The sequence below is a fragment of the Prionailurus bengalensis genome, chromosome E1, assembly GCF_016509475.1.
Source record: "Prionailurus bengalensis isolate Pbe53 chromosome E1, Fcat_Pben_1.1_paternal_pri, whole genome shotgun sequence".
Classification (NCBI taxonomy): domain Eukaryota; kingdom Metazoa; phylum Chordata; class Mammalia; order Carnivora; family Felidae; genus Prionailurus; species Prionailurus bengalensis.
In genome coordinates this window covers 25,497,215-25,511,247 of record NC_057347.1, presented here as the reverse complement: position 1 = coordinate 25,511,247, position 14,033 = coordinate 25,497,215, and the positions used below count along the sequence as shown (strand labels likewise).

The 14,033-nt window shown below is 35.9% G+C and overlaps 1 protein-coding gene across 1 annotated transcript in view; it reads right to left on the bottom strand.

The window, feature by feature from the left end:
• BCAS3 (BCAS3 microtubule associated cell migration factor) overlaps positions 1 to 14,033 on the bottom strand; it is a 629,762-nt gene that overhangs the window by 367,172 nt on the left and 248,557 nt on the right. The window contains exon 17 of the mRNA XM_043582630.1: positions 1,281 to 1,545. Coding sequence (XP_043438565.1) covers positions 1,281 to 1,545 — 265 coding nt within the window. The remainder of the gene's footprint in view (positions 1 to 1,280; positions 1,546 to 14,033) is intronic.

Sequence of the window (14,033 nt, the reverse complement as noted above, 5' to 3'; positions counted from 1 at the left end):
TTATATGAAATATCCAGAACAAGTAAACCCACAGAGATGGAAAACAGGCTGGTGGTTGCTAGGGACTTAGTGAGAGAGGAACAGGTAGTAACTGCTTAAAGAATACACGGTGTTCTTCTTAGGTGAGGAAAACATTTTGGAACTAGTTAGAAGTGGTGGTTCATCGTGAGTGTACTAAATGCCATTGAATTCTTAATATTAAATGGTTAATTTTATGTTATGTACATTTCAGATCAATTGAATAAATACAAATTGATTTCTGTAGTGGGGCACCTAGGTGGGTCAGTCAGTTGAGCTATTGATTTCAGCTCAGGTCACGATCTCACAGTTCGTGAGTTCGAGCCCCGTGTCGGGCTCTGTGCTGACAGCTAGGAGCCTGGAGCCTGTTTCAGATTCTGTGTCTCCTTCGCTCTCTGCCCCTCCCCCCCCCCCAAAACTAAACATTAAAACATTTTTTAAAAATTGGTTTCTGTAGTAACCATAATCTCTCTGTATAAAATCCTCTATTCTTAAAAATATAAATTGGTCATCTGTCAAGAAGAACCTGCAATGCTCTAGAAAAAGTACCATCTAATATAAACAATTTTTTTTGCCATTCTAATGGAAATGAAATGGTACAACCACTCCGGTATTAGCTACCAAGGTCAAGATGCACATACACACCCAGCATTTCATTAAAAAATGAGAATATATACACACACACACACACACAAATGAGAACACATTTGCACCAAGAAACAAGTACAAACATTTTCACTGCATCACTATGTACAATAACCCAACACCAGAAACCTCCCAAATATACATCAACAATAGTAGTAAAAAGGATAGACAAATAAATACATTCTCAAACTGAGGGTTGATGGGGGGTGGGAGGGAGAAGAGGGTGGGTAATGGGTATTGAGGAGGGCACCTTCTGGGATGAGCACTGGGTGTTGTATGGAAACCAATTTGATAACAAATTTCATATTAAAAAAATAAATAAAATGCAAATGCTATTCCAAAATACACATGACTCATGACTATTACTCTCCAACAATGAATATTTCTCAATGAACTAAAAGTTAGTTAGCATGGCAAAAATCACCTTTCCCATATGGACTTCAATTTATTAAATTATTTAATAAATTAAGAATGTCCCAAAATAAGCCTAAGATCTTGTCTTTGCATGAACACATGAGGGGGAAAAATGTTTTAATTATTTTATCCCAGATCTTGACTAGTAAGGATAATGAGAGAAAGATAGTAGGTTCAGTGGAGAGAGAGAAAATTAGGTTTACCATGCAGAGGTGATCCAGAAGGGCTACTTGATAGACCTGGAACAGGGCTACAGCGACCTCCTTGCTTAGACGTCAGTTCTTGTTCTATCTCTTCCAGCCCAGCACTTTTCTGGAAACGGCTCATACGATTCACAACTCGTGGTGACATATGTGTTCGAACACAAGGCTGGCCACCATAAGGGTTGATGGGGAAAACATGGGAAGTCCCCCGGAGTGTACTGACCACAACCCAGCGACAGTCATGGCTGAAGCAGATGTCTTGTACCTGGAAATGGATAGGGAAAAACGCAAAAAGAGAGATTGAAACTATTTGGATTTATCTAGGAGTATCACATACATATCAGCAGATGTGAATAGAAATACTTGCCTTTCTTACCAAATTTACCTAAGATCAAGTACAACTTAAAACTTTTTATTTTACAGACAAGTTTCATGGTGAATATTGATCAAACCACCATATCAGGGATTTGATAAGTTTTAGAGTAGAAAGTTCTGTCCCTTGCAGCACAGAGTGCCAAGTAAAAAAAAATCCAGACCTAGGCAGTTTTACCTACAGAGCTACAAAAATATGGGTCAGCTTTATTTCTCTAAATTAATTTTCCTTCTAATAAGCATAAAATAGTAAAAATAAAAACAAACATTATACAATGTAGGTGAAGTTATTAATCCAATCATTCACTGAGCAAATATCTGTTGGGTTCCACGCTAAGCACCAGGAATAAAAAGGTGAATAGGAAATAATCTTTGGGCTCACAGTCTAACAGGAGTTAAAGACATGTGAGACATTTGTGATAATGTATTATATTAAAAAGCAAAATAAGTGTCTTGTGTACCAGGCACAGTGGTAAGAAAAAGGAAGAAATATATAGTCTCTGTAAGAGGTAAAAAGGAGATGGTGAAGGTGGAGGTATAGGAAAGACCCGGATTCTGGAAATAAGTTTTGAAGTAGGATATACTTACAAAGAAATAAGAGAAGACACTCCAATTTAGAGATATTCAGATATTCTACATTAGCTATAAATGCAAAAGCATAACACAGAAATGATGAGCAAGTAGTTCAGCATGTCAGAAAAAAAAATCAGACTTGGCAAATCCAGAACAAGAGGTGTCTGCGTTTTATTTAAGAAATAGTGCAATCAAGATTTCAGGTTTGGAAGAATGATTATGGGAGTGAAATGCAGGGGAGTGGATTTGCAGCAGGGATGAGGGTGGCTGAAGGAAAATTATGTAAAAGTTCCTTCAACAGTCAGGAACATAGGACCCTTAAGAAAGGTGGAATGCAGAAGAGAAAAGGTCTCAAAGCACTCTAATCTCTCTTTCTCTCTCTCTCTCTCTCTCTCTCTCTCTCTCTCTCTCTCTCTCTCTTTTTCACACACACACACACACACACACACACACACACACACCCCTACACCTCATGTATCTGCAGTGGTTGGCAAACTTTTACAGGTTATCCAGTCTCTATTTTCTGCTATAACTACTCAGCTCTGACCTTCTAGTGTCAAAGTAGCCACAGAAAATATATAAATGAATGAGTGCAACTATGTTCAAAGAAACCTTTATTTGCAACAAGTGGCTGATCACACACTTGATTTAGGGGAAATTAATTACTAATTTGTATGACACTTACCAGGCATTGAATACAGAAGTTCAATTATTTTCAAATTAGTAAACCTAATTTACTACACTCATCTTAATATCAATCTAATGATAAAAACTTGAACAAAAATGTCTCCATTTACTTTTCTTCTTAAAAAGAAAATCAAGTAAAATTTAACGTTGTTCTAACCATTTTAAAGCATAGCCTCTAAAATAAAGGCAAGTTACAGATTGTTAAGATTTTCTGTATTATTGACTAAATGATTAATTTTCCACCATATAAAACTATAGTCAAACAGTGCTTTAAAAAAAAAGAATTCAAACAAGTAAAAGTATGGTATAATAAAGATAATACGCTTGTAAGTGGAATTTAACATGGAAAATGTATACAGGTATAGACACATAATATATGAATGTGTGGCATAGCATTATAATACGAGCTAAGTAAAACTCCTTCAGCAGTCAGAGAAACCAATACTTTCCAATATATTAGATGTTCAAATAAGTCTAAGTTCAGATTAAAACCACGACTAATATTCCAGAAATATTCTACCAACAAAACCTACAAGTATACATCAAAGTACAAGTCTCTAAAAGAGCCCAGAACCTTGGAAATCAAAAGAAATCTTAGTCATATATATCAAGACAGGATACTTCATTGCTAGGCTATTGCTAGACTAAAATTATCAATACATAGATAAACCCAAAATTCAACCAAACTCCTTTTATTTCAATCACTGCGATATATCCTAATGACATGTTTATGTTTAATGTTAAAAGGACCTCCTGAAATCTGAAAAAATTAACTCCCAAGATTCTAGAGTTATGAATAAAAAGCTAGTCCACAAGTGCTTTACCTCTGCAGTATGCCTACAATAACTTCCAGCTAAACAGACTTACAGAAAAGCAAAAGACAGGGAAGGAGACAAAGAAAAGTATAAACAGCAGAAGCAAGGAAAAGAAAAATAGTTCCAGACAAGTTTAATATTGTAATATGAAATGCATTAACATAATCCAGAATCAAACATATAAAGAAAAAACACCTGTAGACTTATTGAGTAACTTGTGTTCCATCCACAGGGCAACTAATCCACGTTATCTAAAACCTTTTTCCAGAATACTTTATAATCAAGACCACTTCCTGGTCTGTCCATGAAAAGAAGTTTTCTTCTTTCATTTTAAAAACACTTCTGAGGGGCGCCTGGGTGGCGCAGTCGGTTAAGCGTCCGACTTCAGCCAGGTCACGATCTCGCGGTCCGTGAGTTCGAGCCCCGCGTCAGGCTCTGGGCTGATGGCTCAGAGCCTGGAGCCTGTTTCCGATTCTGTGTCTCCCTCTCTCTGCCCCTCCCCCGTTCATGCTCTGTCTCTCTCTGTCCCAAAAATAAATAAACGTTGAAAAAAAAATTAAAAAAAAAAAATAAAAACACTTCTGATATAAAGTGGTGCTAACAATCAGGGTCAAGGCAGGAAGACAGAATTCCACCTAAACGCTTGCTTACAAAAGTGCTATTAAAGAAGTGATTCTGCTCTATGACCTTGAGACACATCAGGATACTTAAATGAACACAGAAGATATTAGCTGTCAAGAGATTTAGAGAAAGTTTAATCCTTTACATAACATAGAAGATAATAAGTCATCTACTCACAAAATGCAAAATAATATAACTGTTGGTCTTATGAAACAAGTTGGGTGGTTTTTCATATATTATTAAAGACAAAAAAGACTATAAAATGGCAAACTAGTAATAAAATGACAACATCATCTGCAGCATTTCTGGACCTCAATTTTGAAATGATATTTCTAATAAAGACTTTCTCTTCACAAAACAGGAAAGCTAGATGTCAGCTATATCTGTTTCCATGCTACAGTACTAAATATCATGGCAAGTAACATCAGGCAATTGTTAGAAGCTTAAACTAAACAAGTACAGGTACCAAAAAAGTATGGTCCAAACATGTACCCTCAAATTTAGGAAGTAAGCATACTTAGATAATTATTATTTTTAAGGACTATTTACTATACTGAGCTCAGGAATTAACCCAATCCAAGCAGATCTGGACAGCAAGAGATATATTGTATGGCTCCTACTTAGCATTTCAAACTGTTATGAAACTAGAGCACAGAATGAATGTGGACTTGAGACAAGTACAGGTTTCTCTCAGAACAGGGGTCAGAAAACTTTTTCCATAAGGGGCCAGAAAGTAAAATTTTAGGCTCTTCAGGCAAGAAAGCAAAACCAAGGATACTATCTAGGTACTGAGAATAACAAGAAAGAAAACAAAATTTGACAAAATTTTTACCAAATATAATTTTTATAATGTAAGTCTACTAATAAGAAGAATGGCATCTGTTTTTTACAGGAGATAATATTTTGTTTATTTAGGGTTCAAAGCCCATAACATTATCATCAAGTAGATCCCAATGCTGATGTTTATAAAAACCATTCTTGGCTCATGAGATGTACAAAAATAGACAGAGGGCCACATATGGCCAATGGACCACAGTTTGCTGACCCATTTTATACCACCACCATGGTAGTAAATGTAAACTTGTCAAATCATCATAAACTTCAAAGCAGAAAGGGCCTTGAAAATCTAAAGTCAAAGTTAAAAACACAGTAAGACCCTCAAGTCAGTATTATTCCTATGGTTTACAAGATACTCCACAGTAAAGAGAGGGAAAACTACACAGAAAGCCTTCCCCATAAGAAGAATCCATGCAAGATATTAGTTAGGAACATGACACCAATGAAATTATAGTTCTTTTCTAAATTCAACAGCCAGCAGACATTCTGTTTGTCTTCAAGGTGAATAGAGCTGTATTCAATTCAACATTAACCCAAAACTATTGGAGAAAGTCATCTTGGTTGAAAAAAAAAAAGTCACACATATATACACATATAAACCCCCAAACCCAGAGACAACTATTTCAAATTATCTTGGACATCTCTTAATGCAAAAATAGATAAGTATGTATAGATATTTATGTGTATATATGTATATATATATATCACATAAACACACATATAGATACACAAAGACATGTGAGACATGCACATACACATATAATTTTCATTGGATAAGAGTAACCAATTTGAAATGTAAAATAATCATTAAACTTTAATATTAAAAAAGATAGTGAAAACATATGGAAACAGCACTGTTAAGTATAAAATCTTTACATGTGATTACAGGCTTTCCCTACAGGTAGCACAGAGGAGTAAATGTATCTATCACTTACTAGGTACAGAGCCATGGAAAAGTTAGTTAACAACTCTCTGCCTTATGGTTCTTCAACAGGTAAAATGAAAACAATAATGCAAGTCTCTGGGGTTTTAGATTTAATGAATTAACATGTAAAGCACTTAGAATAGTGCCTATCATTTATTAAACAATGAACAAAGATGTTTGCTATAATTATCAGAATTACCATAAAAATATATCCCTATTCTGTTCAAACATCTATTTTCACTGCTAACAACAAGGACTAAACGACTATTATCACTCTAACAGGTTACTACATTAGATTCTTTTTTTTAAAATTTTCTTTCAACGTTTATTTATTTTTGGGACAGAGAGAGACAGAGCATGAATGGGGGAGGGGCAGAGAGAGAGGGAGACACAGAATTGGAAGCAGGCTCCAGGCTCTGAGCCATCAGCCCAGAGCCCGACGCGGGGCTCGAACTCATGGACTGCGAGATCGTGACCTGGCTGAAGTCGGACGCTTAACCGACTGCGCCACCCAGGCGCCCCTAGATTCTTAAATGGATTATTAATTGAGACTACCTACAAGCAACAAGAGACAAAGTAGATAAATTGTACTTATTCAAAATTAAAAACTTTTCTGCAGCAAAGAATACTATTAAAAATTTAAGACAATCCATAGAATATGAGAAAATTTTCCAAATAATATGTCTGATAAAGGTCCAGCATGTAGAATACATAAATAAGTTTTTCAACTCAACAACATAAAGACAAATAATTCAGTTAAAACAAGCAAAAATTTTGAAAAGATATTTTTCCAAAGAAGGTATAGAAATGGCCAAAAGGTACATGAAAAGATGTGCAACATCTTTTTAGTCATTGGGGAAATGTAAATAAAAACCACAATGAGATACCACTTCATACTGAAAAGAATGGCTATTAAAAAAAAAAAAGAAAGAAAGAAAGTAAGTAAGAAAGAAAAAGTTAGAGAGGGAGGGAGCCAAACCATAAGAGACTCTTAAAAACTGAGAGTAAACTGAGGGTTGATGGGGGGATGGGAGGGAGGGGAAAGTGGGTGATCGGCATTGAGGAGGGCACCTGTTGGGATGAGCACTGGGTGTTGTATGGAAACCAATTTGATAATAAATTTCACATTTAAAAAATAAATAAATAATAAATAATAAATATAAAAATAAAAATAAACTTCATATTAAAAAAAATAAATAGGGGCGCCTGGGTGGCGCAGTCAGTTAAGCGTCCGACTTCAGCCAGGTCACGATCTCGTGGTCTGTGAGTTCGAGCCCCGCGTCGGGCTCTGGGCTGATGGCTCAGAGCCTGGAGCCTGTTTCCGATTCTGTGTCTCCCTCTCTCTCTGCCCCTCCCCCGTTCATGCTCTGTCTCTCTCTGTCCCCCCAAAAATAAATAAACGTTGAAAAAAATAATAATAAAAAATAAAAAAAATAAATAAACCTCATTACAGTGAAAAAAAAAAGATAAAATAACAAGTGTTGATGAGGATGTGGGTAAAGTTGAGCCCTCATACATTGCTGGGAAAAAAGTAAATGGTGTAGACACTCAGAAAATTCCTGTAAAAGTTAAACATACACTTTCATTCTTAAATACCCAAGAGAACCGAAAACATGTTCAAACAAAAACCTGCACACTAATGTTTATAGCAGTATCCTTAGAGTTCAAAAGTGGAAACAACCCAAATGTCTACCAACTAATAAATGGAAAAAATGTGGTATATCCATACAAGGGAATATTATTCAGCCACAAAATGTAATAAAGTTCTGATACATGCTACAAAATGAATGAACTTCTAAAATAGTAGGTAAAATGAGAAAAGGTTACATATTATATGATTCTGTTTATATGAAATGTACAGAATAAGCAGATCCATTGATATAGAAAATAGATTAGCAATTTTCAAGAGCCAGGAAGAAGGGAAGGGGGAATAGTTGCTCATGGGTACCAGGTTTCTTTCTGGGGTGATGAAAATGTTCTAGAATAAAATAGTAGTGATCAATATACCAGTCTGTATACTAAAAAGCACTAAACTGTACACTTTAAAAGGGTGAACTTTATGTATGTGAATTCTGTCTCAGAAAAGCTGTTACTTAAAAAAATGAAAAAACTAGTCAGTTTGCTAAAAGGGAAGTTCTACAGACTCTTTTTATAGTTGAGGTTTCTTTTAACTGTCATTTAGTTCTTTGAGGTGTCTCTATTATTCTGTTCTCAAAAGAAGATACACAGCTGCTACATAGCCTAAGTTAGCATTTTATCTGTGCCCATCATGGCTCACTTCACATCTGGGGTTGGAGTAAATAACTGACTACAACACAACATGGGTAAGCAGTATATTCTTATTAAGTGTCCCTCCATTCAGCAAAGAAGTGTGGTATAAAATGATAGAAAAAATCAAGCAAAGAGTAACTAACATAGTCTGGGAATCCTCATTAGATGCTCATTATTATCAATTTTATCACTTTAGAGGCTTTTAAGAATACATATGTCAGAGGCGCCTGGCTGGCTCAGTCAGTTGGGTGTCTAACTAACTCAGGTCATGATTTCAAAGCCTGTGAGTTCGAGCCCTGTGTTGGGCTCTGTGCTGACACCTCAGAGCCTGGAGTCTGTTCCTAATTCTGTGTCTCCGTCTCTCTCTGCCCCCTCCCTGCTTGTGCTCTCTCTCTCTCTCTCTCTCTCTCTCTCTCTCTCTCAAAAATAAATAAAAACATTACAAGTTTTTTAATTTAAAAAATAAAAATAAAAAAGAATACAAATGTCAAAATTCTTAGTTAATGAGATATGAATTTTAAAAATACAGAGTACTTAATTAAATGTTTTGCAAATTTATACTAAGTTACATAATTTATTTTTGCTAAATGGCTCCTGTGTTATTTGGAATATTGATAACATCTCACAACTGTTTTTTATTGCAATGATGTGAAGTTTGGCTACCAGAAACCATTAGGCTTCTAGAAAGCTAATATATTTGTTCCTTAAAATATAATATAGCTATATTCCAGTAAATCTTTGTTTTTTCCAAATTTTTATTTAAATTCTAGTTAGATAACATATAGTGCAATACTGGTTTCAGGAGTAGAATTTAGTGATTCATCACTTACAAATAACACCCAGTGCTCATCATAACAAGTGTCTTCTTAATACCCATCACCCAATTAGCCCATCCCCCACCTACATCCCTCCATCAACCCTCAGTTTATTCTCTATAGTTAAGAGTCTCTTATGGTTTGCCTCCCTCTTCTTTTCCCTCCCCATATGTTCATCTGTTTCCTAAATTCCACATATAAATGAAATCACATGGTATTTGTCTTTCTCTGACTTATTTTGCTTAAAATAATACACTCTAGTTCCATCCATGTCATTGCAAATGGCAAGATTTTATTCTTTTTGATGGCTGAGTAATGGTCCACTACAGATAAATATCATATCTTCTTTATCCACTCATCAGTTGATGGACACTTGGGCTCTTTCCTAGTTTGGCTATTGTTGGTAATATATTCCAGTAATTCTAATTTATACAAATATTTTTTGAAAATCTAAATTATCCATTTTCAAATATTTTGCTGATTTAATAATCCAAAGCAACAATATATGGAGCAACCAAATCTAATTAGCAGACATATACTTAGAACAATTACGCCCATTTTATCAAAAAAAAAAAAAAAAAAAACTCCATCCCAAATGTGTATTTAAGTCATAAAACAGGCTGAATTCAAATTACACATGAAAAAGAGTATTTGAGCTCTAGAATTAAGTGGTACCACATTTAAGCATCTAAGGTATAGAAATCAGCATTTTAAAGGGCTCCAACTTATGCCACAAATTCATCACCAAAACCTAATTAATAACAGCAATAAAAGCATAGGGTCAGTATAATATCCTAAAATCTAAAGCAAAATTTCTCAAACTTTAGTGTGAAAAGAAGTACCTAAGTTATTTGTAAGAAGTGCAGATAATTGGTCCAACCTTCAGAATTATGATTCTGTAGGTACTGGGAGGTGGGAGAGACATAACCAAGAAATTTGCACTTTTGGAACACTCAGATAATGACTCTGATATTGACCTAGAGTCTCTAATACGGAGCCAGAAAATAAAGTGGCCAGAAATGGCAGTCCCCCTACTCCCATACCAAACGTTAGAAAGCATTAAAAGATATTTTAAAAAATAACAAAGTAATATCAATGATTGCCCAGGGCATGAATGAGGTAGAATATTGACTGAAAAAAAGATGCAGGAAATTTTCTGAGATGATGAGAATCATCTGTATCTTGATTGTTGTGATGGTTATACATATGTGACTAGTAAATGGCAAATCAAGCATTTCCAACATTCTCTCTCACACCTGACACCTCTACAGATACTTCAGACTTGCCCAGACTAACAGGAAGTGTTGACACAATTATGATCAGTCAGACAAAAGCAGGATACTACTGCAGGATTCTGGGAAAGTATCTCCTTCCCTGATATAAGAAATTAACATCACCGAGGCTGCCAAAACTCCCCATCTTAGTGCCTTGAATTCAGAAATGATACCCACAAGAGTGGCAATTATAAAGCAGTCATGAGGGAAAGAACAAAAAAGTCACAAGGACACTGTTGAACAACTGTACCAAAACTAGCAGCAGCCTTCTTATAACATGACAAAAATAAATCCTAAGTTTTTAAAACCATCGTTAAATATGATTTTCTTTCTGTAGCCAAATATAAACCTACTGATTCAAATATCAAATTGCTTTCCAATTCTCTTAAAAAGAAAAAAGGAAAGAAAATCCAAAAGCAGACAGCACTTGGATAGAAAGTCTACAATCCAAGAGTATTATTGTTTTTCAGAAGCCTGTAAGAATGGCAGTCAACACTATAAAGATAAGTCCCCCATAGAGCAAAAACTAGCCAGGGTCCAAGCCCTCAGATGTTTATGTTTAATGAAAACTTATAGTAAAATATATAAAAGAAGTTATTTGCTTAAGAATTAATATACAAGTTCTAGACACATTCCCAACACAACATTTCAATAGGTTTTATCCTTCAAAATTAATATAAACTTTCATTTTAAATGCTGTAATTCTTACTATCATGACAAGGTTAATGGCAATAAAAGTTTACTTGGGAATAAGTTGCTTAGAAAGGAAATGTGTTAAATTAGACAGATAATCCCCACAGACCCTCTATCCTATCTGCCCAATTCCCTCTCCCTATCAATTCTTCATAATCATTTATTCAGTAAATATTTATGGAAAGCTTATTACAGGTTTTACACTCTTCTAAAGTGTCACAAATTAAAAAATGAGCTAATGTTAATTAGCAGCATGCAATTATCATCTGAACCAACAACTGCACTCTTGGGCATCCACATCAGAGAAATGAAAACTATGTTCACATAATATATTCATAACAGCCCCAAACTGTAAATGCCAGGTGAATGTAGGTCCACTTACAAAAGGGCAATGTGAGGGAACTGTTCAGTATCTTAATGGACATACAAACCTACATTAAATTGTACAGATCTAAACACACTCATTTACACACACACACACACACACACACAAATGCACAAATGAGTACAAGTAAATCTAATGAAATGTGAAAAAGATCAGGGATTGTACCAATGTCAATATCCTGGTTGTGATATACTCTAGCTTGCAAAATGTTTACCTTATTGAGATAAAGTGAGCCAAGGGTACATGGGATCTCTTAGTACTATTTCTTACAAGTCCAATTGAATCAACAATTATTTCAATAAAAATCTGAACTGAATAAAAAGTGAATATGATGCCTCACAAACACCACAGAGCCAGCAGTGCTAAATAGCCAGCTCCTGCTGCAATCAGAACTTGAGTGGAAACAAGGATGAGGGGTGTCCAAAATGCCAAAGGCTGTAGGGATGAAACTCAGCAGTGTTGAGTGGGGGCAGAAAAAAAAGGGGTGGTTATGCCTGGACACTCACTGGATGCTAGCAAGTACCACTACTGCCCATAGGGAAATAAGTGGCAGAAACACTGGGGAACCAACACTTGGCCAAGTGAGAAAAAAGGCCAACACTTCTGGCTGCCCCCATAGTATCTGCAGGCTAGCCTCCCCTGCCAACAAGACAGAATAATATGATTGCCTGGCAGCTGTCACTTAAATAACTGACATGTGCACATTAAATACATTAGTCAGTGTTCTGTAGGGAAAAGAATTCCATGTCCTTGTGGGGGTGGGGGAAAATACCCTGGAATGAAATGTAAGCAAAGTTTGCAATAGGGAAAAGAAGCTAAAGTGACCTTGTAGGAATACTCTTGTGCTTCTGTTGATAAATGTGTAACTGGTATTAATGGCTTAATTGATTGTATTTACATGCTTGTAAGTATCAGACGGTATCCTCTGCCATGCAGACTGAAATAATAGTGGGAAAAATGCATGACAGAGTGCCTACTAGGCTTCCAGTTCCTTCCCAATGTTATATAATACAAACAACAGAATCCCAGTAGGAATAAGTTAGGTAATGACTTAATGGCTGCTGAAGTACTTAAGGTGTTATCCCAGTACAACATCGCCACCTGCCTGATCCAACAACCAAATACACTCCCTTTTTTCAGATGGTAGCTACTAATCTGCTACTAAGTTCTTGTGAATGAACAACTGACCCATGAGGCCTTGTGATTTTTCAAGACCGATATTGGAATGGATCAACTCAAATCTGATAATGAACATGATGGTAAGGACCCAACAGAGCTTGCTAGTCAAGTGGAAATGGTATGTTCCAGAGTATGTTCCAGCCTGGCCCTAGAAACATCTTGTTTTTACAACTACTTTATCATCTACTCCACTGCCCAAAGCAATGCCACTGGTTTCATAGACCCCTGACTCACAGAGCTTCCTTTAAATGCCTGTGCCTGATTCCCTGATGGCTTGGCTAAGATGAAAACTGATGGTGTCCACTAGCCTATGGCAGCTGTACAGCCCCAACAAAAACTCTGGTGGAACAAATGAAGACCAATTAGCACAGCAGGATAATGGAGAGCTGACCTCAGTTTTAATTGAAGGGTCACTATAGCTGTGGGGCATTCATATCCACTTGTTTATATATCATCTATAGATGATTTTGTACTAGATGACAAAGGTGAGTACAGAGAATATATACGATGCAGAGTTTAAATATTTACTATTGGCCTTTACAGAAAAAGTTTGCTGACCCTGCTTTAAACAATACTGTTGACACACTGGCCAAACCTAGTGTGGTTTACCATGAGGAAGACTACATACTGGCAGATTGCAGATGTCCCTCTTTTAAGGCCAAGAGTACACAAAACAAATCACAGTGATAACTGAACAATCTGGGTCACTCATGCCCAAGGTAAGATTCCATTGGCTGATGGGAAGACAATTTGTGCCTTTCATTCTATTAACAGTGTTTCTCAAAGAGCAGATATGTTTTAATGAACTCCCAATGTATCAATACTGCTTTCATGGATTTTGCTATTAGTGTCACATCTGAGAAAGCTGTGTCTAACCCAAATCACAAAGGTTTCTCCTACATTTTCTTCTAAAAGCTTTTCATAGTAGGTTTTACATTTAAATCTATGATCCAAATTTGAGTTCATTTTTGTATATGGGATGAGGGATGGATTGATGCTTATTTTTCTTGCACATAAATACCCAAGCAGTCCATCACTATTGTTGAAAAGACTAGCCTTTCTCATTTTGCACCTTTGTCAAAAATCAATTGTCCATATGTATGGGAATGTTCCTGGATTCCCTACTGATTCTGTGGCTTTAATAAGTCTTGATATCAGGTGGTAATATTCCTCCAAATTTGTTTTTCTTTTTCAGCATTATTTTGCCCATTATAAGCCTTATGTATTTATACATGAATTTTAGAAGTAATTTGTCGGGGCGCCTGGGTGGCGCAGTCGGTTAAGCGCCCAACTTCAGCCAGGTCAC